The sequence below is a fragment of the Calonectris borealis genome, chromosome 1 (genome assembly GCF_964195595.1).
Source record: "Calonectris borealis chromosome 1, bCalBor7.hap1.2, whole genome shotgun sequence".
Taxonomy (NCBI): domain Eukaryota; kingdom Metazoa; phylum Chordata; class Aves; order Procellariiformes; family Procellariidae; genus Calonectris; species Calonectris borealis.
In genome coordinates, this window is record NC_134312.1 from 219,580,924 (window position 1) to 219,606,320 (window position 25,397).

General features: G+C 67.4%; 1 protein-coding gene across 1 annotated transcript in view; it reads right to left on the reverse strand.

Moving 5' to 3' along the window:
* Window positions 1–25,397, reverse strand: part of PDE2A (phosphodiesterase 2A) — a 65,919-nt gene that overhangs the window by 7,148 nt on the left and 33,374 nt on the right. Inside the window, exons 2-13 of the mRNA XM_075140631.1 lie at window positions 23,366–23,426; window positions 5,571–5,660; window positions 3,493–3,581; window positions 2,242–2,351; window positions 1,853–1,908; window positions 1,703–1,762; window positions 1,451–1,610; window positions 1,306–1,358; window positions 747–821; window positions 590–631; window positions 426–494; window positions 155–285 (exon numbers count right to left, since the gene is read on the reverse strand). Coding sequence (XP_074996732.1) covers window positions 155–285; window positions 426–494; window positions 590–631; window positions 747–821; window positions 1,306–1,358; window positions 1,451–1,610; window positions 1,703–1,762; window positions 1,853–1,908; window positions 2,242–2,351; window positions 3,493–3,581; window positions 5,571–5,660; window positions 23,366–23,426 — 996 coding nt within the window. The remainder of the gene's footprint in view (window positions 1–154; window positions 286–425; window positions 495–589; window positions 632–746; window positions 822–1,305; window positions 1,359–1,450; window positions 1,611–1,702; window positions 1,763–1,852; window positions 1,909–2,241; window positions 2,352–3,492; window positions 3,582–5,570; window positions 5,661–23,365; window positions 23,427–25,397) is intronic.

Genomic DNA, 25,397 nt, shown 5'->3' on the forward strand with positions numbered 1-25,397 from the left:
CACAAGACCCCCAGGCACCCCTCAGTCCCCTGTCCCCACCGGTCCCCACTGCCCCCCCCCCTTCCTCCGTGCTCCCCCGCCCCCAAAGGCAGCCCCGGCTCAGGGTAGAGGGGAAGGGGCGAGGGCCCGATCCTGCCCCCCCCCCCAGCCTCACCTCTCCCCGCTCAGCTTGTTGAAGGCGCAGGCCAACGCCACCACCTGGGAGGTGGCCCGACTGATGACGGGGACGCAGAGCATGGAGGTGACCTCACAGCCCAACATGCTGCTCAGCTGCTTGTGTTCCTCCTGCCGGGGAGGAGGTGAGATGGGGTCGGTACCGGCACCTCCAAACCCTCCCCCCCCCGCGCCGGGAAGCCCCATGGGACACTGGGGTGGGGAACCGTGTCCCTGGGTGCAGGACACCCAGTCCCAGAGCTGGTACCCACCTCGCTGATGTCCTTCAAGATGATGGACTTCTTGTCCTCCACCACCTGCCCCAGGCGCCCGAAGGTGAGCTGTGGTGGAGGGGGGAACGGGTGAGCCCACGGGACCCCCTGCCCCCCCTCCCCGTGCCCCCCGCCACCCCTCGCCACCCCTCGCCCCCGCTCACCGAAAAGCTGATCTCCTCCTCGAGGACGCGGTCCCCCACCACCTGGAAGAGATGGGGGGGGGAGCTGCCATGGTATGCCCGGGGGGCGCAAGGGGACCCGCTGGCCCCACAGAGGGTGGGGGGGGCAGAGTGGGGGGACCGGTCCGGTGGCACCCACCTGGCAGAAGAGCTGGTGGTTGTCCTCAGAGACGAGCAGGAGGCAGCAGCAGAGCGACTGGGTCTCCTGCTTCAGCTGGGGGGGCGGGGGGGTGGGGGTCAGCACGCCAGCCTGCCCCAAGCCCCCCCCAGGGGAGGATCTGGCCCCTCCTCCCTGTGCCCGGGGCACCCACACGTGCTACAGCCAAGCAGGGTGCCCCCTCTAGATCCTCTCCCCTGTGTCTGATCAGGTTCACTCTGGAGATTACTGATGGCGAGGGCAAGGCTGTTCACTCTGGACACTACTGAGGGTTGTGCAGAGGATGCTAGAGAGCAGGAGGGGGACCCCTAGATTCTCTTTCAGACTTTCTGTGGCTAGGGTGGCACTGTTAACTCTAGAGACTATTGATGGCTATGACAAGGCTGTTCACTCTGGTCACTACTGATGGCTGCACAGCTGATGCTTGAGGCTTTTCTCTGCTTTGGGGGATTTTCTTTTTTTTTTTTTTTTAAATAAAACAGGGCTCCCCGGTGTGCCCTGGGGCCGAGGGCAAGGGGGAGGCAGCGGGGCGGCTACTCACATAGTTGATGACCTTGAGCTGGAGCGAGGCGGCATCCAGGTCGTACAGCTCGCCTGCACGAGGGGCGAGAGCGCCATGAGGGGCCTCAGCACCCCGACTTCCCCCTGCCCCTGCACCCCCCGCCCCCAGGCCCCCCCGGCCTCACCGCAGAGCTGCAGGATCTTGCAGTCCAGCTCACTGTAGCCACTGTCAGGCGCCTTCTCGGGCTTGGCCAGGGAGTTCTGGGAGGAGCTGGTGGAGAGGCTGACCTGGGGCCAGGGCTGCAGCTTCTGCAGGGCTTGCAGGCGCCGGTATGCCACCAGGGTCTGCAAGGTGGGGCGTAAGGGACAAGGGGGCTGGGGACGGGGGTGGCAGGTCCCCAAGGGCTGGGTCCCAGAGCCAAGCCGGGGCCACTCACGTGTCTCTCCAGCGCACGCAGGTTCTGCTCGTCCGAGTCGCTCAGCTGGCCGCAGTGTACCTGGGGGTTGGGGGGGGTTGTGGCGTGAGGACCCAGGTGTCCGGGCCCCATCCCTGTCCCCCAGAGCCCTGCCCGCGTCCCCGCGCTCACCAGGATGACGCACACCACGGCCCCGCTCTCCTTGTCCACCAGCGGGATGATGAGCACTGCAAGCCGAGAGAGGGTCGGTCCTGAGCGGGCAGCGGGGGCAGCCCGGGGCTGCGGCACCGAGCCCTCGGGGTGCACATCCCCACCATGTCCCCATGCATCACCCACCCACCCACCTGGCCGTCCTCCCATCCATCCATCCACCCATCCTTCCACCCGACCACCCACCATCCATCCACCCACCCATCCACCCACCCACCCACCCATCCACGCACCCACCCACCCATCCACCTACCCACCCGCCCACCCACCCATCCACCCACCCACCCATTGACCCACCCCCCTGCCCACCCCCCATGCCCCACCTATGACACCCCCCCCGCAGCCCCCACCTTGCGTGCCGGGGGCCAGGGGTGCTGCCAGGGGGCCCAGCTGCCGGGCGGGGAGCTCGGCGGGGGGCAGCCCCCCGCACTCCAGCCGCTTCTGCCGCCGCACCGCATCCCTGCGGGGACGGGGACACCGCTGGGGACCCCAACTGCCCCGGGCAGGGGCACCCCCCAGGCAGGGGCACCCCCTGGGGAAGGGGCACCCCCCAGGCAGGGGCACCCCCCGGGCAGGGGCACCCCCCGGGGAAGGGGCACCCCCCGAGCAGGGGACCTGCACACTTGGGGAGGGGACAGGCCAGCAGGACTGCGCAGCACGCGTGGGCATGCGTGTCCCCTGTGCACGCAGAGCGCCTGTGCACGTGTCTGTGTTCCCTGCACACACACAGCACCTGTGCACATGTGTGTCCCTGTGCATGTATGTGTCCCTGTGCACGTTTGTCCCTGTGCATGCGTGTGTCCCTGTGCACGCGTGTCCCTGCACATGTACAGCACCTGTGCACGTGTGTGTCCCTGTGCACGTATGTGTCCCTGTGCACGTTTGTCCCTGTGCATGCATGTGTGTCCCTGCGCATGTACAGCGCCTGTGCACGTGTGTGTCCCTGTGCGTGTGTGTATGTCCCTGTGCATGCGTGTGTGTCCCTGTGTCCACGCATCTGTCCCTGTGCCCACGCGTGTGTCCCTGCGCACGCACAGCACCCGCATGCCCTGCGCCATGCCGGTGCCCAGGGAGATCTGTGCAGGTCGATGCCCGGCCGATGGACTGGGATGGGGACAGGGACGGGGATGGGATGGGACGGGGACGGGGACAGGACGGGGACGGGGATGGGGACAGGACGGGGACGGGGACAGGACGGGGACGGGGACGGGGATGGGGACAGGACGGGGATGGGGACAGGAGGGGGATGGGATGGGGACAAGGACAAGGACAGGGATGGGGATGGGATGGGACGGGGACGGGGACAGGACGGGGACAGGACGGAGCCGGGGACAGGACGGGGACAGGACGGGGCCGGGGCCGGGGACAGGACGGGGCCGGCTCACCAGCCCTCCCTCCCCTCCCGGGGGTCCCTGAGCAGGGCGGGGGGGCGGCTGCATTTCGGGGCAGTGCTGGGTGGGGGAAGGGTCTGCCCAGCCCCCAACCCTGCTGCGGGGTGGGGGGGCGGCAGCCCCGTCCCCCGGGAAACCTTGCGCACACGCGTGTGCGTGCGCACCCCCAGCCACCCGCGTGTGCCCGCAGCGGGGGGCGGCCGGGCTCACCTGAGCTTCCCCTGGGGCGGCAGCTCGTGGGGGGGGTCGTCGCAGATCAGGCGGGTTTCCCCGTCCAGCAGGTAGATGTAGAGGTGCTCCTGGGGGGGAGGGCAGCGCTGGGGGAGCGGGACCCCCACCCCGAGCCTCGCCCAGCCCCCACCCCCAGCCCCCGCCCGCCTCTGCAGGGGAGGCGCTGCTGCCTCAGTTTCCCCGGGTGCGCAGGGCCTTCCCAAGGCAGGAGCCACGACACCCCACGCGTGTGTGTAAACACTCGTGCACACCCACACACGTGCATAGACACACGTGCATAAACACACGTGCACGCCCACACGTGTATGTAAACACACGTGCACACCCACACATGAATGTAAACACACGTGTACACCCACACGTGTATGTAAACACACATGCAGACCCACGCATGCATAAACACATGTGCACACCCACGCATATATGTAAACACATGGGCACACCCACACATGTGCGTAAACACACGTGCACACTCACACATGTACACAAACACATGTGCACACCCACACATGTATGTAAACACACGTGCACACCCATATGTGCATAAACACATGTACACATCCACACATGTATGCAAACACACGTGCACACTCACGCATGTGCATAAACACACGTGCACACCCACACACGTGCATAAACACATGTGCACACCCACACATGCATGTAAACACCTGTGCACACCCACAGGTGTATAAACACATGTGCACACCCACGTTTGTAAACACACGTGAACACCCACACATGTATGTAACCACACGTACACACCCACACATGTGCATAAACACATGTACACACCCATGCATGTACGCTCCCACACATGTACACACCCACATGTGTACCCAGTTGTGCACACGCTTGCACACCCACCAGCACGCATATGCACCATGCACCCGCGCACACATACACCTGCACACTTGCACACGCATGCATACAGACCTGCACACATGCATGCACGCACATGCACACTCACACATGCGTGCACGCCTGCACACGCACACAGACCTGCTCGCACACACCCACACTCACCCCCCTTGCAGGCCCACGGCAGGGCGCCCCGGTCCCGCTGCCCCGCGGCTCCGGGGGTCCCGTGGACCCCAGCCCCGCCCTTGGCCTCGTGGCTGCGGCTCCCCGTGGTACGGCGCTGGCGTGAGGCCTGCCCCATGCCTGGCCACCACCAGCACCAGGGCCACCAGCACCCCAGGGCCACCACCAGCACCAGGGCCACGAGCACCCACGGCCACCACGAGCACCAGGGCCACCAGCGCCCCAGGGCCACCACCAGCACCAGGGCCACCAGCACCCAGGGCTACCAGCACCCCAGGGCCACCACCAGCCCCAGGGCCACCACCACCACCCAGGGCCACCAGCACGCCGGGCCACCAGCATCCCAGGGCCACCACCAGCACCAGGGCCACCAGCACCCCAGGGCCACCAGCACCCCAGGGCCACCATGAGCACCAGGGCCACCAACACCTCTGGGCTATCAGCAGCACCAGGGCCACCAGCACCCCAGGGTGAGCAGCACCCCAGGGCCACCAGCACCTCAGGGCCACCACCAGCACCCCAGGGTCACCAGCACCCCAGGGCCACCAGCATCCCAGGGCCACCACCAGCACCAGGGCCACCAGCACCCCAGAGCCACACGGGCATTAGGGGCCCTGCAGCTCCCGGGGGGCTCGGTGCCGCTCCCCGCCCGGAGGTGGCCGGTGAGGACCAGGGAGCGAGACTCAGAAATGTCACCCCCCCAAGAGCCGTTGTACACTTAAAATGGCAACCGGGGCCCGGTGACATGTGGCCGTGTGGGGGGAGGACTCTGAGGTGGGGTGGGGGGAGGAGACCCCACCCCAGGCTCAACCTCCATATCAGCCAGCAGAGAATCCACCGCCCGCAGGGCTGCCCCAGCCCGGGGGGTCTCAGAGCCCCAACGAATCCCCAACCGCCCCGGGGGGGGCTGCTCTGCTTCACCCCCCCACCCTGCTCCCCAGGGCACAGCACCCACCCACCAACCCCCCCCCAGGGTGGGGGGTCCCGGATCCCACCCCGCCCCCCCCACCTACCACTCGGGGCAGCAGGGAGACGAGGGCATGGCGGAGGGCGTCCCGCAGGCGGGAGACCTCGATGACGGCCCCCAGGCTCAGCAGGGCGTCCTGCGGAGAGAGCAGAGCGGGGGGGTTAGGGTGGCCTGACGCCACGGTGAGGGGCACCGGTGCCCCCCCTGCGCCAGACCCCCGGGAGCAGCCTGCAGCCGGCCCAGCCGCTTTTGGGGCCAGAACATCCCTTTTTGGTCAACGCCCGCTCTTGGGTACACATGGCCCTGCTAGCCACACTGATGTCTGCACTAGCCACGCTGATGGCTGCGCGAGCCACGCTGGTGCCTGCATTAGCCACACCAGTTCCTGCACCAGCCATGCCAATGCCATGCCAGTGCCTGTGCCAGGCATGCCATCGCCAGCACTAGCCACACCACCCCCAGTGCTGGCCACACCAATGCCTGCACTAGCCACGCCACCCCCAGTGCTGGCCACATCAATAACTGTGCTAGTCACATCAATGACGGCACTAGTCACAACAACACCTGTTGTTGCATTAGCCAAGCCACGCCCAGCACCAGCCACGTCAACACCTGCACTAGCCCCACCAATGCCTGCACTAGCCACGCTAATACCTGCATTAGCCATGCCAACACCTGCACTAGCCACACTGACAACTGCACTAGCCACACCAATGCCTGCAGTAGCCATGTCAATGCCTGTACTAGCCCCATCACCCCCAGTGCTAGCCACACCAATGGCAGCACTAGCCATGCTACCCTCAGTGCTAGCCATGCCAATGCCTGCACTAGCCACGCTGACACTTGCGCTAGCCATGTCAATGCCTGCACTAACCACGCCACCCCCAGCACTAGCCATGCCAACGCCTGCACTAGCCATGCCACACTGAGCGCTAGCCACGCCGACACCTGCACTAGCCACACCAAGGCCTGCACTAGCCATGCCAACACCTGCACTAGCCACGTCAGTGCCTGCGCTAGCCACGTCAACACCTCGCCTCCCTCCAGGTGCTGCTGCTTCCTTCCTCATCCCCAGACTTTTTCCACCCTCCACACAGGGCTGAGCTCCTGCCCACGCAGTGCAGGCAGGGCAGGCAGGGCAGTGCAGGCAGGGCAGTGCAGGCAGGGCAGTGCAGGCAGGGGCAGGCAGTGCAGGCAGGGCAGTGCAGGCAGGGGCAGGCAGGGCAGGGCAGCAAACCTGCTGCCCCCACACCTCCCTTGGGATTGCCAGAGGGTGACGGAAAATTCCTGCCGTTCCCCCGCCAGCGCCGCCAGAAATCACCGGGGGGGCCGGTGGTGAACGGGGCCCCGGGATTTGCTCTTCCTTCGGCCCCGCTTTTGCTCCGGGCCCCATCCCCGGCTGCACCGACAACCAACCCCGGTGCCACCGCGGGGTCCCTCCGGGGACCGTCCCCAACCCTGCGCCCCGGGGACCCCGGCTGGGACAGCAGCCCCTCGCCGGGGCCGTGCCACCCCCCGCCCCGGGAGCATCCTCGGGCGCGGGGCCGGATCCGGGCGGGAGCGTGGCTGGCGGCGAGGGCGCTTCCAGCTGAAGACAGCGGCGCTGGCTGTTATTCCAACAGGGCTGCATCTCCAGTCGCTTACTGACACTGGAGACACATGCACTGTAGAATACAGCCAGGCCTCGGCCGGGTGTCCGTCCTGCCGTCCCTCTGTCCCTCCGGTCCCTCCGGGGCGGCTCGGCATCCCCGCCGCGTGCAGGGGGAGACGGGGCAGAGCCCGAGCGGGACCCCCGGGGCTGCTCAGAGCATCAAGTGCCGGCGGCGCGCTCGGCGCGGGGACGGACGGGTGGCAGCTGGAGGCGGGTGATGGCTTTGATAGGGCCGGGAATCCGGGTCTGTCCCCGGAGCGGGCGGAAAAAGCTGCGGGAGCTAAAAAAAAACTGTCGCCAAGATGAGGAGAGAGCGGCGGAGGCAGGCGGGAGCGTTTCTGCATGGGGAGGCGGCGAGGGAGCGGGGCTGGCCTGGGAAGGGCATCCCACTCATCCCACGCATCCCACCCGTCCTGCTCGTCCCGCTCAGCCCACTCAGCCCACCTGTCCCACTCATCCCGCTTGTCCTGCTCGTCCCACTCGTCCGGCTCGTCCCGCTCGTCCTGCTCATCCCACTCGTCGGGCCCATCCCACCCATCCCACTCTTCCCACTCGTCCCGCTCATCCCATGCAACCCACTTGCCCCTCCCGGCTGCCCCACCCCGCCGCCGGCGGTGCTGCCCTCACCCCTCGCCCTCGCCCTTCACCCCTGCCCCTCGCCCTCGCCCCTCACCCTCACCCCTCACCCTCGCCTCGCCCGTCACCCCTGCCCCTCGCCCTCGCCCCCCGCCCTCGCTGCTCAGCCCCGGGGACGCTGCCCGGCCGTGGCCGACGCTCGGCGCCCGTTTGCTGCCAGGCCACGGCCCCGCTCCGCGCCGGGCAGGGAGCCAGCGCACGGCCGGAGCCGCCACCCGGCCACGTCCCGGTTATGGCCATAAATAGTATTCCCCGATGGCCCCGGCCGCGCCGATCCCGCCGCAGGCTCAGCCCGGCAGGGGCCCCGCCGGCAGCTCTCCGTGGCTTTTATTTGCCACGCAGGGCGCGGGGGGGCACCGCTTTCCCCGAATCCCCCCCAGTTCCTCCTCCCGATGGGGCCGGGGGTCCCTCCTCCAGCGGGACGCGGTGATGTGCCGGGTCCCTGCGTTTGCCGGAGCATCCTGGGGCCGTCATGCAAACCCGGGGTGACCCGGTGGAGGCAGGCTGCCTGTCCCTGCAGCGCAGGCAGCCTCTGCCTGCGCGTGCCCCCCCAGAAGCAGTGCAACGTGCGGGCAGCAGGCAAACGTGCAGGTAGCAGGCAATGTGCAGGCAGCAGGCAAACGTGCAGGCAGCAGGCAACTGTGCAGGCAGCCGGCAACTGTGCAGGCAGTAGGCAAACGCGCAGGCAGCAGGCAACTGTGCAAGTAGCAGGCAATGTGCAGGTAGCAGGCAAACGTGCAGGCAGCAGGCAAACGTGCAGGCAGCGGGCAACGTGCAGGCAGCATGCACCTGCTGCATCCTTCCCCACTGGCTGTTGGAAAGCAGGATCCATCCCCCCCACACCCCCAAACAGGGCAGGGAGCACCCCGAGTGCCAGCGGCACTGGCCACTCTCCACAGCTGCACCCATACCAGGGCGCTAATTAAGGGGCTAATTAGCCGCCCAAAGCCGCCTTGCATGGCGAGGCGAGCTTGCGTCACCATCCCTTGGGACACTGCGGGTGGCAGCGGGGGGACGGGGTCCCCCGTGTCTCGCTCCTGCACTCTGCACCATGGGCCCCATCCAGGCACGACCCCAGTTTGGGGGCTGCAACTGGGAGCTGGGGGGGGGTTCTCCGGATCCATCCCTGGCTCCCGCGGACGTTTGGCGGGGCCGGGGTGTTTGGTGAGGCCATGTGGGCACACGCATCCCCGGCGCAGCGCGGGAGACGCCGGGCGTCCCGCTCCAGTGCCCGGCGGGGAGACGAAGCCATCGGCCACCCCATCCCTGTCACTGGGGATGTCACCGGGAGCCACCGAGCTGGGCTCACCGCAGCCCCGGACCTGCATTCAGGGCAGGGGACTAAAACACCTCCCGGGAAAGGTTTCCCCCTCCGCCGCTGCCGGAGCCTGCTCCGCATCCCAGCTTCCCCGGAGGGCAGAGCAATAATAACGCTTCCCGGGGCGGGGGCACGGAGGATTAATTAACTTCAACGAAGTGGGGGGAAGCGTGGAGCGATCGCATTTCTCAGCTATCAGCGCAGAACCCGCCACCCTCGTCCCGAGGTTTTTGTGCCCAGCAGCTCCGTAAGGAAAATGGGATGCGGGGAGACGGGTGCTGGGGGGGCAGACCCCAGGGCAAGGCGCAGGCAGCGGCTCCTGGTACCCATCCGGACCCACATGGCAGGGTGCTGGGCATCACCGGCAACCCCCGGAGCTGAGGATGCGGCTCCTGCAGAGCAGGCTGGAGGAGGGGAGCAGCGCCCCGTCCCTGTCCCTGTCCCTGTCCCTGCGGCACAGACAGCAGCCGTGGGACCATCAACCTGGGACCGGTGTCACCTCTGCTCTGGCCTGGGAGGATGGGGACGCTGGTCTTGCTCTGCCAGACACCCGAACCGACTGGCTGCCACACGCCATCGCCCACCCCCCCGGGTGCCCCACGGGACCGCGGTGCCGGCGGGGATTTTGCCGGCTCCCGCTGGGCTGGCACGCCAGCATCCCCCGGCGCGGCGACCGCCGGAGCCGTATCTGCCTTAATATTTCCCGACGGAGCCACCGGGTGATTAATGAAGCCATTCATCTCATTAGAATAAGCAATTTGTCTTTGCTCCGACACGAACCAGGGCGCAGCGCGGCCCCGCGCGGCACAAACCCCCCCGCGGCTTCGGCAAAACCAAACCTCACCGCGGCCCAGCCTGCTCGTCCCCCATCCTCCTCCCCATGGAAAATGGCACCGTTTTCCCCCTGTTTACCCCCCCGCGCTTTTTCCTTTCGGAGAGCGGTGGCAGCATCCCGTACCCAGCCACGCAAGAGTGGGGACCCCCAGCACGGCCCCTCGACTCATCCCAGCCCCCCCGCAGGGCTCCAGTGGACCCCGCCAGGATGGAAAAGCTTTTTTCGGGGAGGGATGGCCACGCGCTGGGGGGGGATTTCTGGGACAGATCCGTCCCCCTGCTCACCCCCACCGCCGGCCGCGGCAGCTGGGTTCGGCCCCCCCGGCCCCCCCCGGCCCCTCTGGATGTTTATGGAATAGAGAAATCCCATCCTGGCCGGCTTCCTCTCCGGAAAAGCTCCTCTCACGCCTGCCACGGGGAGGGAGGGAGACCGGGGGGGTCCCACATCCCCCCCCCCCCCCCCCCAACACCCGTGCTCGCTGGCTCTCACACCTCGGGGCTTGTGCCCGTTCCCCTGGCATCACTCCTGGGCGATGGACAGAGACGGTCTTTCCCCCGTGGGGGAGCTGAGGGTGATGCCCCCCTGCCCAGAGCCCCCCCGGGGTGAGGAGGAGCCCCTCCCCCCCCTCCCCGGTGCGGGATCCAGTGCAGCGAGGTACCCGCTGGGATGCTCAGCCCCCTTGGGGGTACCAAAGGGAAACTGAGGCACGGAAAGCGAGGCAGCGATCACCTCAAGGAAATGAATCATCTCCCAGCCCAGCTTTGCCGTAAAAGCTGCAAGCAAATTATTTGACCGACGTAACCCTTCGAGCTCGGAGGCGTCCGTCTCCCCCCCAGCAAGCCCTCGGAGCCCGACTCCTGCCCCCCCTGCAGGCCTTTATCCACCCGGGAACGCGAGGGAAATGATCCCAATTAATACTGTAAGTGGATTTAGTGCGTTAGCCTCCGCGTGAGCGATCGCCTTTGGGATGAAGCCGGACATCGCTCCGTCTGGACAACTTCACTCCCCGAGCTGGGGCACCCAAATCAAATTAGAGCATCCGAGATGCTGAATACGCAGATCTCCGTGCCCACAGGCCTCACATCTCCCCCCTCCCCCGGTACCCCCGTCCCCACCCACGGGCAGCCGCTGCCCGATGCCTTTGCCAAGCTGCCAGCTCGGGATGCAAAGGGATGGGGATGCTTGAGAGCGCGGCATAGAGCAAGCGGGGGGTCTGGGGCAGGGAAAAGCCCCCCCATCACCCCATTTATCGCCTTGCCCTAAGTCCTCTCTGGCAGCAGATGGAGTGGGAGATGGTAACCCTGCATCCGGCGGAGTCCCGGTGCAGCCAGGACCCCCCTGCCAGCCCCCAGCCCCTCTTGCAGGGTGTCAAGGACCAAGGAGCATCTCCCAGCTCGTCAGAGCATCCTCTGAAGAGCAGAGCCCTTGGCAGGCACCGGGAGCCCAGCCGGGGTGGTCGCCCCATCACGGTCCCACAGAGCTGGGGCTGGGGGGTTCGGCTCCCTCCCTCCTTGGGATCATCCCATCGGATGCATTTTTAGCCCGGGCTGGCTCGGCCGCAGCCGCCAGCCTCTGGATCTCGTCCCGCTCTCCCCGTCTGACAGGCAAAAAAGCAAATCACATTTGTAATTCCTGCTGCCACTCGCTGCCATCTGCCTCCACCAGCACAGCCCTTCGTCGGTCCCCGTGTCCCCAGCCTGGGGACGCCCGGGTGCCTGGGTCACCTTCCCTGGCCAGGGCAGCCCCTGCCTGTTCCCAAACCTGCAGGCAGCGGGTCGGTGCCCGCAGGCAGGGACACCCAGATCCTCGCCCATGCCAGCTCTGGCTCTCCCCATCACTTGCCCCTCTCCGGGGCACTTTCTCCCCTCCCGCCTCCTCTCTGCAGAGGAAGGTGCTGGTCCAGGACCCCCTTCTGCCCCCACCGATGGCACCCAGGGCTGCCTCCCAGAGCCCGGGGACAGACGTCCCCGCCTTTGCCACCTCTCCAATGCGTGGCAGCAGGGAGACAACACCATGCTCACACCCCGGGATCCCAGGGGAGCAGCCCATCCCCCCCAACCCCCCCAGGACCCCCAAGCTGAGCCCCAGCAGCCGGCGGCTGCAAGCAAACACCCAGCCCCGGCACCCGCGCCACCCTGCCCAAGCATTTGCCGAGCAATCTGGCGGTGTTAAAAATATCCCCGAGCCGTGATTCATCCTCCTCTCCTGCCTCCCCCTCGCCTCCGGCAATGCCGAGCCCCCCAGCTCCCCTCCCCGGGGGGCTGCCCCCCGCCGGCCCCCCCAGCTGCACAGCCCCGTGCTCCGGCCGCGGCGGTTAAATATAGGCAAGCTCTGGCTGTGTGTTAGCAACGCGGAGCTGACAACAAGCAGGCAGGGCCAGGCAGGAGCCCTGTGCAGGCAGAAAGCATCGCCGGGCTAAACCGCTGCGGTGCAAGTGGGGAAACTGAGGCACGGAACAGGGAAGCGACTCCTGAAGACAGCAGGTCCCACCGTAGGCAGGAGTTTTGCTGCAGCGGGCTGAGTGATGCTGCTGAGGTCCTTGTCACCCTGTCCCTGTCCCCGCGCTGCTCCAGGATCCTTCCCCCAGCCCCAGAGCCACCATTCCCCAGGGATCCTCTCCATCGGGGTGGGGCACGGAGGCAGCACCCCTGATACCCCCCACCAGCAGCAAGCGCTGGGCAAGGTCCAGGGCAGCAGAGGCGGGAGCGATGGAAGGATGGACGGACAGAGGGACGGAGAAGAGAGCCGGCAGCTCTGCCCGACCCCGGCCGGGAAGCCATCCATCACCTCCGAGCCTGCCCATCCCGGATTAGAGCACTGCTTTCGGTCCCAAATTACATTGCTCTAATCTAATCAGGCAGCAACAACCTGTAACCCGAGGTAGCTCCTTAATTACCTCATCTTTTATAGGGGGATAATGAGCATAAACGGGAAGGAAACACTTCTGGGATATCTCTTGGCTCCCCACAGTCATTTGCTCGGGGTCCTGTTGCAGCAGATAAATGAGGAGCCGGGCAGGGGCTGGAGGGCAGCAGCCTGGCACGGAGCCGCCCCAGCAGCCAGCGACGCTGGGCTGAGGCTTCCCAGGGCCCGGAGGATGCAAACCTGTGGGATCAGCCACCCAAAAAAAAAAAAACCAAACATGTAGGAACCCTGCACGCCCACGCCTGCCTCAGTTTCCCCTGCTGCGCAGCGTCGCAGCCGTGTAGGGACAGTTCGGAACGGCGCTGGGGTTGAATCCGGATGGGAAGGGCTGTGCTGAGCCCAGCATCGACCCCGGAGCTCACTGCACCCCTCCACCATCCTCCTCACCTATGCACCCGCCTCGCTTGAGCCTGCCACGCTCAACCGCAGCCTTAACCAGCACCCAACAGGCACCAAGAGTTGCTGAACTGCACCAGCGTGAGCGGTTTGCTTCTCCTTAAATAGCACCTTCATAGTCATTCCAGGTGCTCCTGGGCCATTAGCGAGTCCCAGCTGGTGAAGCTGCAAGATAATCACAGTTGAGCCCGGCAAGAGCAGCAACTGGCATGGCATGGCATGGCATGGCATGGCATGGCTCGGCTCGGCTCGGCTCGGCTCGGCTCGGCTCTGCCAGGCACACAGTGGGCAGCCAGGCTTGCAAGCCCCAGCGGTTAGTGCAGGGTGGGCTGCACGGGGCATTTGCACAGGGTGGTCTTCATGGGGCAATCTGCACAGGGCCGTTTGCACAAGACAGTTTGCTCAGGCCGTTTGCATGGGCGGTTTGCACGGGGCATTTGCACAGGGAAGTTTGCACGGAGTGGTTTGCACAGGGTGGTCTTCACGGGACAATTTGCGCAGGGCCGTTTGTGCAGGGTGGTTTGCACGGGCCAATCTGCACAGGCCACTTGCATAGGGCAGTCTGCATGGAGTATTTGCACGGTGCATTTGCTCAGGCTGTTTGCATGGGGCACTTGCACGGGCCATTTGCATGGGGCAGTTTGCACAGGCAGTGCAAACTATTTGCACAGGCCATTTGCACGGGGCGGTTTGCACAGGGCAGTTTGCACAGGGGGGTTTGCTCAGGCAGTGCAAACCGTTTGCATGGGGCATTTGTACGAGGCAGTTTGCATGGGGCAATTGCACAGACCATTTGCACGGTGCAGTTTGCATGGGGCATTTGCACAGGTCCTTTGCACAAGGCAGTTTGCACAGGCTGTTTGCATGGGGCATTTGCACGGGGCAGTTTGCACAGGGCCGCTTGCACAGGTAGTGCAAACCATTTGCATGGGGCATTTGCACAGGCTGTTTGCACAGGGCCGTTTGCACGGGTAGTGCAAACCATTTGCAAGGGGCATTTGCACAGGGCAGTTTGCGTGGGGCGGTTTCCATGCGGCATTTGCACAGGCCATTTTCACGGGCCAGTTTGCATAGTGCAGTTTGCATGGGCCATTTGCACAGGCCGTTTGCACAGGCCATTTGTACAGGGCAGTTTGCACAGGCCGTTTGCATGGGGCAGTTTGCACGGATAGTGCAAACCATTTGCACGGGGCATTTGCACAGGCGGTTTGCACGGGTCAGTTTGCGTGGGGCAGTTTGCTCGGGGCGGTTTGCACGGGCCAGTTTGCGTGGGGCAGTTTGCTCGGGTAGTGCAAACCATTTGCACGGGGCATTTGCACAAGCTGTTTGCACAGGGTGGTTTGCTCAGGCAATGCAAACCATTTGCACGGGGCAGTTTCCATGGGGCAGTTTGCACGGGTAGTGCAAACCATTTGCACGAGGCATTTACACAGGCCGTTTGCACGGGCCATTTGCACAGGGCGTTTGCGCAGGCCGTTTGCATGGGGCAGTTTGCACGGATAGTGCAAACCATTTGCACGGGGCATTTGCACAGGCTGTTTGCACGGGGCAGTTTACGTGGGGCGCTTTGCCGGGGCCTTTTGCACGGGGCCATTTGCACGGGGCCTTTTGCACAGAGTGGGACGAGGTGACGCTCCCTGGGGACGCCGCCGTCTCTGAGCAGAAGGGTTTTGGTTTTTTTGTTCATTTTCCAAGCAAATTTTCCAACCTCCGCCATCCCCCCGAGACCTTCGGGGGCTGCTCCCCAGGCCGCCCCCCGGCCCGGCCCCCCGCGCCCGGTGCAGCGGGGCCGGAGTCAAGGTCGCTTCCTGTTGATGTCCCTGCGCCGGGCAGGACGCGCGGCCGGGAGCGCGGCCGTGCTCCTCAAGGATTTCCCGTCCCCAGGAACACCGCGGCCTTCTTGGACGAGCCGGCCCCGGCCGGGCCGGCCAAACCATTTGGCCGCTCCTGAGCTGGGGAGAAGCGGGGGGCTGGCGGGGGGGGGGCGGGGGGACGGGGGGGGGGAATGGCCGGAGCAGAGAGATGGCGCTGGGGCAGCCCTGCCCGCCCGCGGGGAGCGCGGCAGCCTGGGGACCAAGGGGTCCCCTCCCCGCCACCCCCCGGGGACCCCCCGGGCACCTCGGTGTCTGCTCCGCTGCCTGCACCCGCTCAGCCCAGCCTGTCCTGCCCCCAACCCCTGTCCGTGGTGGGGAGGGGGACAAGGACCCCTCAGCCCCATGTCACTTGTCCCTAACCCCTGACCCCTGGCAGGGAGGGGGACAAGGACCCCCTCAGCCCCATGTCACTTGTCCCTAACGCCTGTCCCATGGTGGGGAGGGGAACAAGGACCCCTCAGCCCCATGTCACTTGTCCCTAACCCCTGTCCCGTGGCGGGGAGGGGGACAAGGACCCCCTCAGCCCCATGTCACTTGTCCCTAACCCCTGTCCCGTGGTGGGGAGGGGGACAAGGACCCCCTCAGCCCCATGTCACTTGTCCCTAACCCCTGACCCCTGGCAGGGAGGGGGACACGGACCCCCTCAGCCCCATGTCACTTGTCCCTAACGCCTGTCCCATGGTGGGGAGGGGGACAAGGACCCCTCAGCCCCATGTCGCTTGTCCCTAACCCCTGTCCGTGGTGGGGAGGGGGACAAGGACCCCTCAGCCCCATGTCACTTGTCCCTAACCCCTGTCCGTGGTGGGGAGGGGGACAAGGACCCCTCAGCCCCATGTCACTTGTCCCTAACCCCTGTCCGTGGTGGGGAGGGGGACAAGGACCCCCTCAGCCCCATGTCACTTGTCCCTAACCCCTGTCCCGTGGTGGGGAGGGGGACAAGGACCCCCTCAGCCCCATGTCACTTGTCCCTAACCCCTGTCCCGTGGCGGGAAGGGGGACAAGGACCCCCTCAGCCCCATGTCACTTGTCCCTAACCCCTGTCCCGTGGTGGGGAGGGGGACAAGGACCCCCTCAGCCCCATGTCACTTGTCCCTAACGCCTGTCCCGTGGTTGGGAGGGGGACAAGGACCCCCTCAGCCCCATGTCACTTGTCCCTAACCCCTGACCCCTGGCAGGGAGGGGGACACGGACCCCCTCAGCCCACCGTCTCCTGCCCCAGCCCGTTCCAGGGGTGCAGTGGCAGTGCAGTGACACCCCGGCGTCCCCGGGAAGGGACTTGACCCGGCCGCCCTTGTGTTCCCAGCGCGGAGCTGCCCTCCCCGCAAGGCCGCGGTGCCGATAAATAACGCGCCGGAGGAGGGGGGCAGGCGGGGACGGGGGGGACAGCCCGGCTGTGGGGTACACGGGGCCAGGGGGGTGGCCGGCCCGGGGGGGTGATTCCGTGGGTGGGCCGGGGGTACAGCTGGGGCCATCTCAGGGCAGAAAACGGCCCTGACCGAGCATCTGCTTGGACCGCTGGCCCCATCCCGCAGGCGACGCCAGCCCCTTGCCGGAGCTCGGGGGCCACCTGGGCAGAAGGAGCCACACCGGTCCCTAAAATCCTGCTCGCGGGCACCGCACGCCCTCTCCGAGCCCTCTCCATCCTCCCGAGGCAGCCGCAGGGAAACCGCTCCATCATTGGGAGCATCGCTGGTACCCGACCGCCTTCGCCCCGAGGGACAGGGACATTTAGAGCAGCCACCGAGCCCACGCTGGCACTCAGCTCCGGAGGGTGGCTGGTGCCGACCCTTCGGCGCTGGCACCGGCGGCAGAGCTGGGCACGGGGCCGAGCATCGCTGCCGCAGGGCCCCGGCTGCGGGCAGTGCCGGGGGGGGAGCTGGCACCACGCGAATCCCCGGGACGTGGCGTTCCTGGAAGGCTTTCGCTGGCACATGGTCCCCTTCCTGTCCCCACCGGCCACCAGCACCTCCCGGCTGGGTTTTAAGGACTTTCCTAGATGTTTTCTGGCGGATTAGCTGTGCCGAGGCTCCGCTGGCCTGGCTCTGCTCGGGAGCATCGTGGTGCTCCGGGGAACGCGGCCGGAGAGGGGCTGGGGGGGACGGGGACAGCTGGGTCCCCTTGGGGGGACTTCAAGCAGCGGGATGGGAAGGGGGACAGCAGCGTTCCTGCATCCCCTCCCGGCACGGCCGGCACTAATGGGATCTGCGCGGTGATAAGGGAGCTCATTTATCAACCTCTGATGGATCTGGGAAAATTGAATTCCCAGCCATCTGCAGCTGGGGAGGAATTCAATCTGGGGCAGGGCTCCGGAGCAGGGCCGGGGGCTGGCAGAGCCGCCTTCCTCGGGGGGTTTGCCCTGCATGCATGGGGACCCCTTTTATTTTCCATATAGAAGAGGGTTTGGTTACGGGATCCAGCTCTCAGCCACCGGGAAGGCGTCTGGGAATCGCAGGGTTCTCACTACTCAGATGGGGAAACTGAGGCACGGGCAGGGGAAGCCCAAAGCCACCCATTAAATGGCTCCCCATGCGGGAAGGTTTGCAGCGCTGGCGTTTAATGGATCAGCACCCAGCTGGGGGTCCGGTCTCCAACGCCCTGCTCTATGGCTGGTCCCAAAGCCATGGCCAGGGCACCCAAAGGTGCCAGGCACCATGCGCCCACCAGAGCCACGGGCACCAGCCTGTCCAGGACGTGGGTGGCAGAGGGGTGCACCCACGGGGACCTGCCCGAGCCAAAAAGCAGAGAGAAAATCCCCGCGGTGGCTGACACACGGCTGCCAGGGAGGATTTGCTTCTGGATTTGGCAGCATCCCGACGGAGCCGGGCTGGGAGCAGCGATCCCCTCTCCCGCGCCAAGAACAGGGAGTCTCAGGAATCAGCCCGGCTCCCCATCTGCTCCCCTCCGCATCCCCCAGCATCTCCCTCCCCGCGCGTCCCCCTCGGGGCAGGTCCCCAGCATCCTCTCCCCCAGGCCCATGGGGCAGCCGGGGTAGGGATGCGACAGGATCCGGCTGCAGAGATCCAGCAGCTCCAGATCCCAACCCGATCCCCAGGACCACGGACCCACCTCCGAGAGGGTCGGCCCCGAGCTGGTTTGGCTCCTCGGCCCCGGAGCCCATTTTAGGGATGAGCCTTCCCATGGCTGTGGATGCTCAGGGGGTGCTCTGGTGAGACCCAGGTTCAGCCCTCCCAGTAACACCCCGACCGCCACATCAGTATGGGATGGACGAGAAGACCCCCCTGAATTCACCCCTCTCTTCTGCCTGTGCTGCCGGGGATGCCATTGGCCCCACAGCGAGCCCCCCGGGCACCCCGGCCACCCCCCGGGCACCCCGGCCACCCCCCGACCTGGCCTTGCTCAGCTGCCCGGCCGCAGGCAGGGGATCTCTGCCATCACCCCCCCGCAGGCGGGGGATCTCTGCCATCACCCCCCCGCAAAATGTCTCAGCTCGGCTCCAAAGAGCCGAGGTCGGCCGCGGTGCCCATCGCGGCTGGGAGGACGATGCCGCGCTGCCGGACCCGGCGTGAGAAATTCCTCCCCTCCAGCAAACACCGAAGATCAAACCCTCCCCAGCGCCAGCAGCCCCCAACCCACCTCCGCATCTCCCGGTGCCGACGCCTGCACGCAGCCCGTCCTGCCCGGGGTGCAGCAGGAGCACCCACACCCCAGCTCCTCCATCCCTGGGGTGCAGCAGGAGCACCCACACCCCAGCTCCTCCGTCCCTGGGGTGCAGCAGGAGCACCCACACCCCAGCTCCTCCATCCCTGGGGTGCAGCAGGAGCACCCACACCCCAGCTCCTCCGTCCCTGGGGTGCAGCAGGAGCACCCACACCCCAGCTCCTCCATCCCTGGGGTGCAGCAGGAGCACCCACACCCCAGCTCCTCCATCCCTGGGGTGCAGCAGGAGCACCCACACCCCATGTCCTCTGTCCCTGAGGTGCAGCAGGAGCACCCACACCCCATGTCCTCTGTCCCTGGGGTGCAGCAGGAGCACCCACACCCCAGCTCCTCTGTCCCTGGGGTGCAGCAGGAGCACCCACACCCCAGCTCCTCCGTCCCTGGGGTGCAGCAGGAGCACCCACACCCCAGCTCCTCCGTCCCTGGGGTGCAGCAGGAGCACCCATACCCCAGCTCCTCCGTCCCTGGGGTGCAGCAGGAGCACCCACACCCCAGCTCCCCCCTGCCCGGGGTGCAGCAGGAGCACCCACACCCCAGCTCCTCCGTCCCTGGGGTGCAGCAGGAGCACCCACACCCCAGCTCCTCCGTCCCTGGGGTGCAGCAGGAGCACCCACACCCCATGTCCTCTGTCCCTGGGGTGCAGCAGGAGCACCCACACCCCAGCTCCTCCGTCCCTGGGGTGCAGCAGGAGCACCCACACCCCAGCTCCCCCCTGCCCGGGGTGCAGCAGGAGCACCCACACCTGATGTCCTCTGTCCCTGGGGTGCAGCAGGAGCACCCACACCCCAGCTCCTCCGTCCCTGGGGTGCAGCAGGAGCACCCACACCCCAGCTCCCCCCTGCCCGGGGTGCAGCAGGAGCACCCACACCCCATGTCCTCCATCCCTGGGGTGCAGCAGGAGCACCCACACCCCATGTCCTCCGTCCCTGGGGTGCAGCAGGAGCACCCACACCCCAGCTCCTCCGTCCCTGGGGTGCAGCAGGAGCACCCACACCCCAGCTCCCCCCTGCCCGGGGTGCAGCAGGAGCACCCACACCCCATGTCCTCCGTCCCTGGGGTGCAGCAGGAGCACCCACACCCCATGTCCTCCATCCCTGGGGTGCAGCAGGAGCACCCACACCCCAGCCGGGCTATGTGCTCGCCGTGCAGTCCCCCAGCTGGTGCAGGGCTGTGCCACCGTGGCCGGGCCATTTCTCGCCCCAGCCTGGCTTGCACATGCCTGGAGGTGGCCACAAGCCCAGTGTGATGCCATGGGCCATGAGAGGGCCGGGACCCACGGCCTGAACCCCGAACCCCCCAAAAAGCAGTGCCAGGGCACACGCAGTGCCAGCACGGGCTGATCCTGCACCCGTGAGCAGTCGCTCCTTGGCGCAGCTGTGCAGAAAGAGCTTTTGCCAGTGGGGACCCCCAGGCCGGGGACCACTAGGGTGCCCCCACCCACCCCGGTTTGGGGGTCCCGCTCTGCCCCCCGGCCCTGCGGCTCGGCAGGGTGGGGGAGGAAGCCGGCCCAACCCCGCGTCATGGAAAGAAGCGCCCCGGCCGCATTGTGCGCCGCGGCCCTTTCCTCCCCTTTATTGCCCTGCTGATGTGTTTGTGTCCGCCGGAGGAAACGCCGGCAGCGCCGGGACAAACGCCCGCACACGCATGTCCCCACACCGCCCTCGACGGGTCCCCCGCCCCGCGAGCCCAGCCAGCCCCACGCATGGGGAAACTGAGGCAGGAGTACCCCCATGCCACCGACCGAGGCACCCCGAGCCCTGGCAGATCGGCAAAGGCATCCCCCGGGGTAGGATGGGGAGCGGGGGGAGACGGCACCCGAGTGTGGACCCCCCAGCCCCTGGGCACAGCGTGGACCCCCCCAGCACAGCATGGACCCCCCCCAGCTCCTTCCTGCTTAGCCAGGCTGCGAACACGTGTCCATTAGGGTTTGATTCATGGGCCAGTCAGGGGGTAATTGCATTGAGGTCGGCGGCTGGGAGGAAGAGGAGGCGCAGACATCTTCAGCCTCACCCCACAGCGGGGTGGTCGGGGGGTGCTCTCGTGGGGGGGCAATAAAGCCCCAAGCCCTATATATCCCCTATATACCCCCCAGGCTCGGGGATGGGGGTCCCAAATGCAGCCAGCACCCAGGGCACCAACGGGGACTGGGCTCCCAGAGCATTTTGGGGGGGGGAGGAGCTGGTCCTCGCCCACCCCAGGCTGGCATGCGCTGGAGCGGGGCAGCCCGGCAGGATCTGTCCCCTGCCACTCATCCCCCGCACATCCCTGGTCATGTCCCTTTGCCCCATGCCACCCCGGGGACGACTGGGGGGCTCTGCGTCGTCCCCCTCCTTCTCCGCCTCCTCCTCAGTGCCACCCCAGCGCCCCCCAGACCAGGCTGGGTTAAAACCAGCCCCCCCCTCCCCTGATCTGGGTGACTTTTGCTCCCCCAGGTCTGGGGGTTGTGGCTCCCTTCCAGGTCCCCCCACACCTCCAGGTCCCCTCGGGGGGCTGCAGCCGGGGGTCGCTGCCCACCCAGCTGTAAGCACCCTCCTGGGACAGGGCTAATTGGGTGCTGGGGGTCTGGGACCGAACGGGGTCACAGGGACCCCCGCACTGCAGAGAGGGCTGCTTGCCCTGGCCAGTAAGGAGTCACACGTCCTGTCCCTGTGCCGGGTGACAGCTCTGATGTCCCCAAGCTTCAACCCTTCCCCTCCGGGGGGGCTCAGTGCACCCCACGGTGAGCACCAGCCCCCCTCGGGTGCAGCCCAGCCCAGCTCAGCTCCTTTCCCTCCGTCAGCAGCTTTCGGCTGTTTCCCGGAGAGCGTTTCCTTCCCTTTATTTCCCAGCGCAAAGCCCCGGGTCCCTGCCTCGCTCCGGCCTTGAACCCCCAGCCCCCCACAGCCCCTGCCCAGCCCGAGCCCCCCGGAGCGCGGCTGTGCCGCCGGCCGGCAGCGGGGGGACCACAGCCATGGCCAGGGCTCTCGCACCCCAAACCATCGGCGCTGCTCGGTGCTCGGGTCCGGGATGTCCCCCAAAATGTGCCACCGGTGCAAAGAGGGAGGGGAGGACTCGGGGCTGGGTGCTACTGGGGGTCTTGATGGGGCTCCCCCCCTTCCCAGCACAACCACCCCCCCGAGGAGTGGCCCCACGCTGCCTGCCCCTCTTGGGGCTCCGCTGCGAGTGGAGCAGGGCAGGGGGACGTGGGGGAGTGGGAACCCCAATATCGGGGGTCGGACCCCCGACACCCCGATACCCCCAGACACACGGGACCCAGGCACTCCCAAGCGCACTGCGCCCCCAAACCCTCAGCACACAAGCGACTCCCAGATGCATGGGACCCCCGGATGCATGGGACCCCCAAGTCCTCTCCACCCCCAGCCCCGAGGCCACCGATACCCCGGGCCCCCCACTTCCACGGGTGGCTGGGTAGAGCCCCCCACCCAGCCCGGGTCGCTTACAGTGTCCTGGAGGGTGCCCATGGCGCGGCCCCGGCTCCCAGAGCGGCTGCGGGAGGGGGGTGCGGGCCCACCGGGACCGGGATCGGGGCCGGGACCGGGATCGGCGCCGGGATCGGGGCCGCCCACCCGGTCCAGCCCATTTCCTCCAGCCCGGCGGGATCCGCACCCCCCCCCGCGCCTCCTTCCTGCGTGGCTGTGGGGGGGGACACGGAGCCCCGCGTGTCCCCAAGCCCCGGGGACGAGGGGGGGGACACACACAGACACAGCTGCCCCACGCCCCGGCACACCCCCGCCAGCCCCCCTCCCCCGGCAGCCACCGAGCCCGCGGGGGTCTCATCCTGCCCGCCCCGGCGAGCTCCCCCCAGCTGCAGGAGGGGGTCCGGGGCGGCCCTTTGCCCGCTCTCCCCGCTGCTCCCCACCCCCCGGGCCGCTCCCGCAGCTCCGTGCCTCAGTTTCCCCACCCGCCAGTCGTCCGCCCCCGGCTCTCCCGGGGGGGGGCTCGCAGCCCTCCGCCGAGGAGGCAGGAGATGAAAGGGCTCGGGAAAGCCCCCCCCGACCCGGTAGGAGTGGGGTAGGGGGGTCCCGCAGCCCCCGGTCCCGCGGGACCCCCACTCCTTGCAGCGCCGAGCACTGCGGGCCGGGAGTCCAGGCTCCTCCGCCCTCTCCACGCCCCCCCAGCGCTCCCAGTGTCCCCCCTCAGCATAAACCCGGGACCCCCAGCATCCCCCGGGACCGGGTGGGGAGTGGGCTCAGCAAGGCTGCTCCGGGCTCCGTTTCCCCGGATCCCGGGTGGGAGGGGAGGTGGGTCGCGGATCCCCGGTGGGAGGGGAGGCGGTTGGGATGGGGGTCGTGGGTGGGAGAGGATGAAGGGTTAGGGGTTCCGGGTGGGAGGGGAGGCGGGTCGGTGGTCCCGGGTGGGAGGGGAGGCGGTTGGGATGGGGGTCCGGAGTGGGAGGGGAGGTGGGTCTCGGCTCTCGGGTGGGAGGGAGGGAGAGGAGGCAGTTGGGATGGGGGTCTCGGGTGGGAAGGGAGTGTGGGGGGACCCGAGTGGACACCCGTGGGGTGTGGGGGTGTCCCGCCATCCCTACCTGGAGCGCCTCGGAGCCGGGCTCGGCGTCCTCCACCTTCAAGAAAACCTGCTGGCCCCGTCTGAAAAACCGGAGGAGGGCGGTGAGGAGATGCTGCAGCCCCAGCACCATGCCGGCTCCCGGCTCGGCTCGGCCCGGCCCGGCTGCGCTCCCCGCCCCCGGGCAGGGGCTGCCGGCCCCGCCGCTCCCCGCCCCGCTCCGCCCCGCGCCCCGCTCCGCACCTGCTGCGCGCCCGCTCCGCGGGGTCCTGAGGGGCCGGGGAGGGGGACCCGGGGTGGGGAGGGGTCGGGGTCGGGAGGGGGTCGAGACATCGCTCCCCGGTGTGGGGAGGGGGCCGGGGAGGGGGCCTGGTGTGGGGAGGGGGTCCGAGTATAGCTCCCCGGTGTGGGGCGGGGGTCAGGGTGGGGGTCCCGATGTGGGGCGGGGGGCGCCGGTGTGGGGTGGGGGTCGAGGTATCGCTCCCCGGTGTGGGGCGGGGGTCAGGGTGGGGGTCCCGATGTGGGGCGGGGGGCGCCGGTGTGGGGTGGGGGTCGGGCTATTGCTCCTCAGTGTGGGGCGGGGGTCGGGGTGAGCGTCCCGGTGTGGGGCGGGGGTTGAGACATTGCTCTGCGGTGTGGGGAGGGGATCGGGGTGAGGGTCTCGATGTGGGGCGGGGGTCGGGGTATCACTCCCCAGTGTGGGGAGGGGGTCGGGGCGAGGGTCGCGGTGTGGGGAGGGGGTCTCCGGTGTGGAGCGGGGGTCGGGGCAGGGTCCTTGGTGTGGGGTGGCGGTCGGGGCATTGCTCCCCAGTGTGGGGTGGGGGTCGGGATGGGGGTCCCTATTGTGGGGTGGGGGTCCCCGGTGTGGGGAGGGGGTCGGGGCATCGCTCCCTGGTGTGGAGTGGGGGTGCTCCCACTATGGGGTGGGGGTCAGGCAGTGTTCTCCTATGGGGCAGGTTCCAGGCGTGCCCCCCAAGGGTCTGACCCCCAGGAGGGGGGGACACCCCCACCCCATGCTAAACCCTCCCTGTTGGGTTTGAGGTGGAGGGTTTGGGTTGGGAGGTGGCTCCCCTGAACCCTTGGGTGGGGGTCACCTCCCAATTCCACCCCCCTCCCCGTGCAGTCTCCAGCTAAAGCGACACCCCCCCCCCAAGAACTGTGCCCCAGGCTTGGGTGGGGGGTTCCCCCGCCTCCCTGGTCGGGCACTGGAAGCGTCACCCCATTTTTGGGGCAGGGATGCCCATCCCTGGCTCTGGGGTGGGGGTGACTGTGGCAGGGCTTGGTCCAGAGACCCCTCCCTGCCCCCCCATCCCCGGGGGACATCGGGGGTGTCCCACCCGCCACCCTGACAAGCCCTGCATTGGAAGAGCCCCCCTCCGCCGTTCTTGGATAGGGAGGCACCCCCATCTTGCACGCTGGAGAAGACCCCACTTGGGGACCCCCAGCCTCCTATAGATATATAGGGAAGTGACCCCCACCCGCTGAGTCTCCCACCCAGACAAGCACCAGGATTTTGAGGGTGCCGCTCCCCCTGAGCCGTACAGGGGACCCCGGGGACCACCTTGCACGGAGGAGAAGGGTGCTCTGCCACCCCGACATCCCCCGGGGCAGGGGCTCAGGTGGGGGAGCCCACCCCAAAGAGACGGGTGGGTGACGGAGCAACACTTCCACGGCTTCATCCCGCGTGGCAAGGAGCCGACGGGGCTGGGTGCAGCCCCGGGCCACCCTGCGGGAGGGACCGAACGAAAACACGAATAAATGGGAAATAAAGGAGGCAGGAGAGAGATGTGCGATGGAAGAAGACATTATGCATCCCGCCTCCGCCTCCTCCGGCCACGGGAGGAAGGTTTGGGCTGGGGGAGGAAGGCTTCCTACTCTTCCTCCAAACCCCATGAACCCCTTGGCTTTCCCGATGTTTCCTCCTCACCCAGATCAGCCAAACCGCGGCTAAATTGGCCTAAGCCACCGGTAAGAGTCACTTAGGCGCTGCTCGTGCTCTTGTCCTCTCCCAGGGGCGGCTCAGCGGCCGTCGCCTGCGTTATCTTGAGCCAATT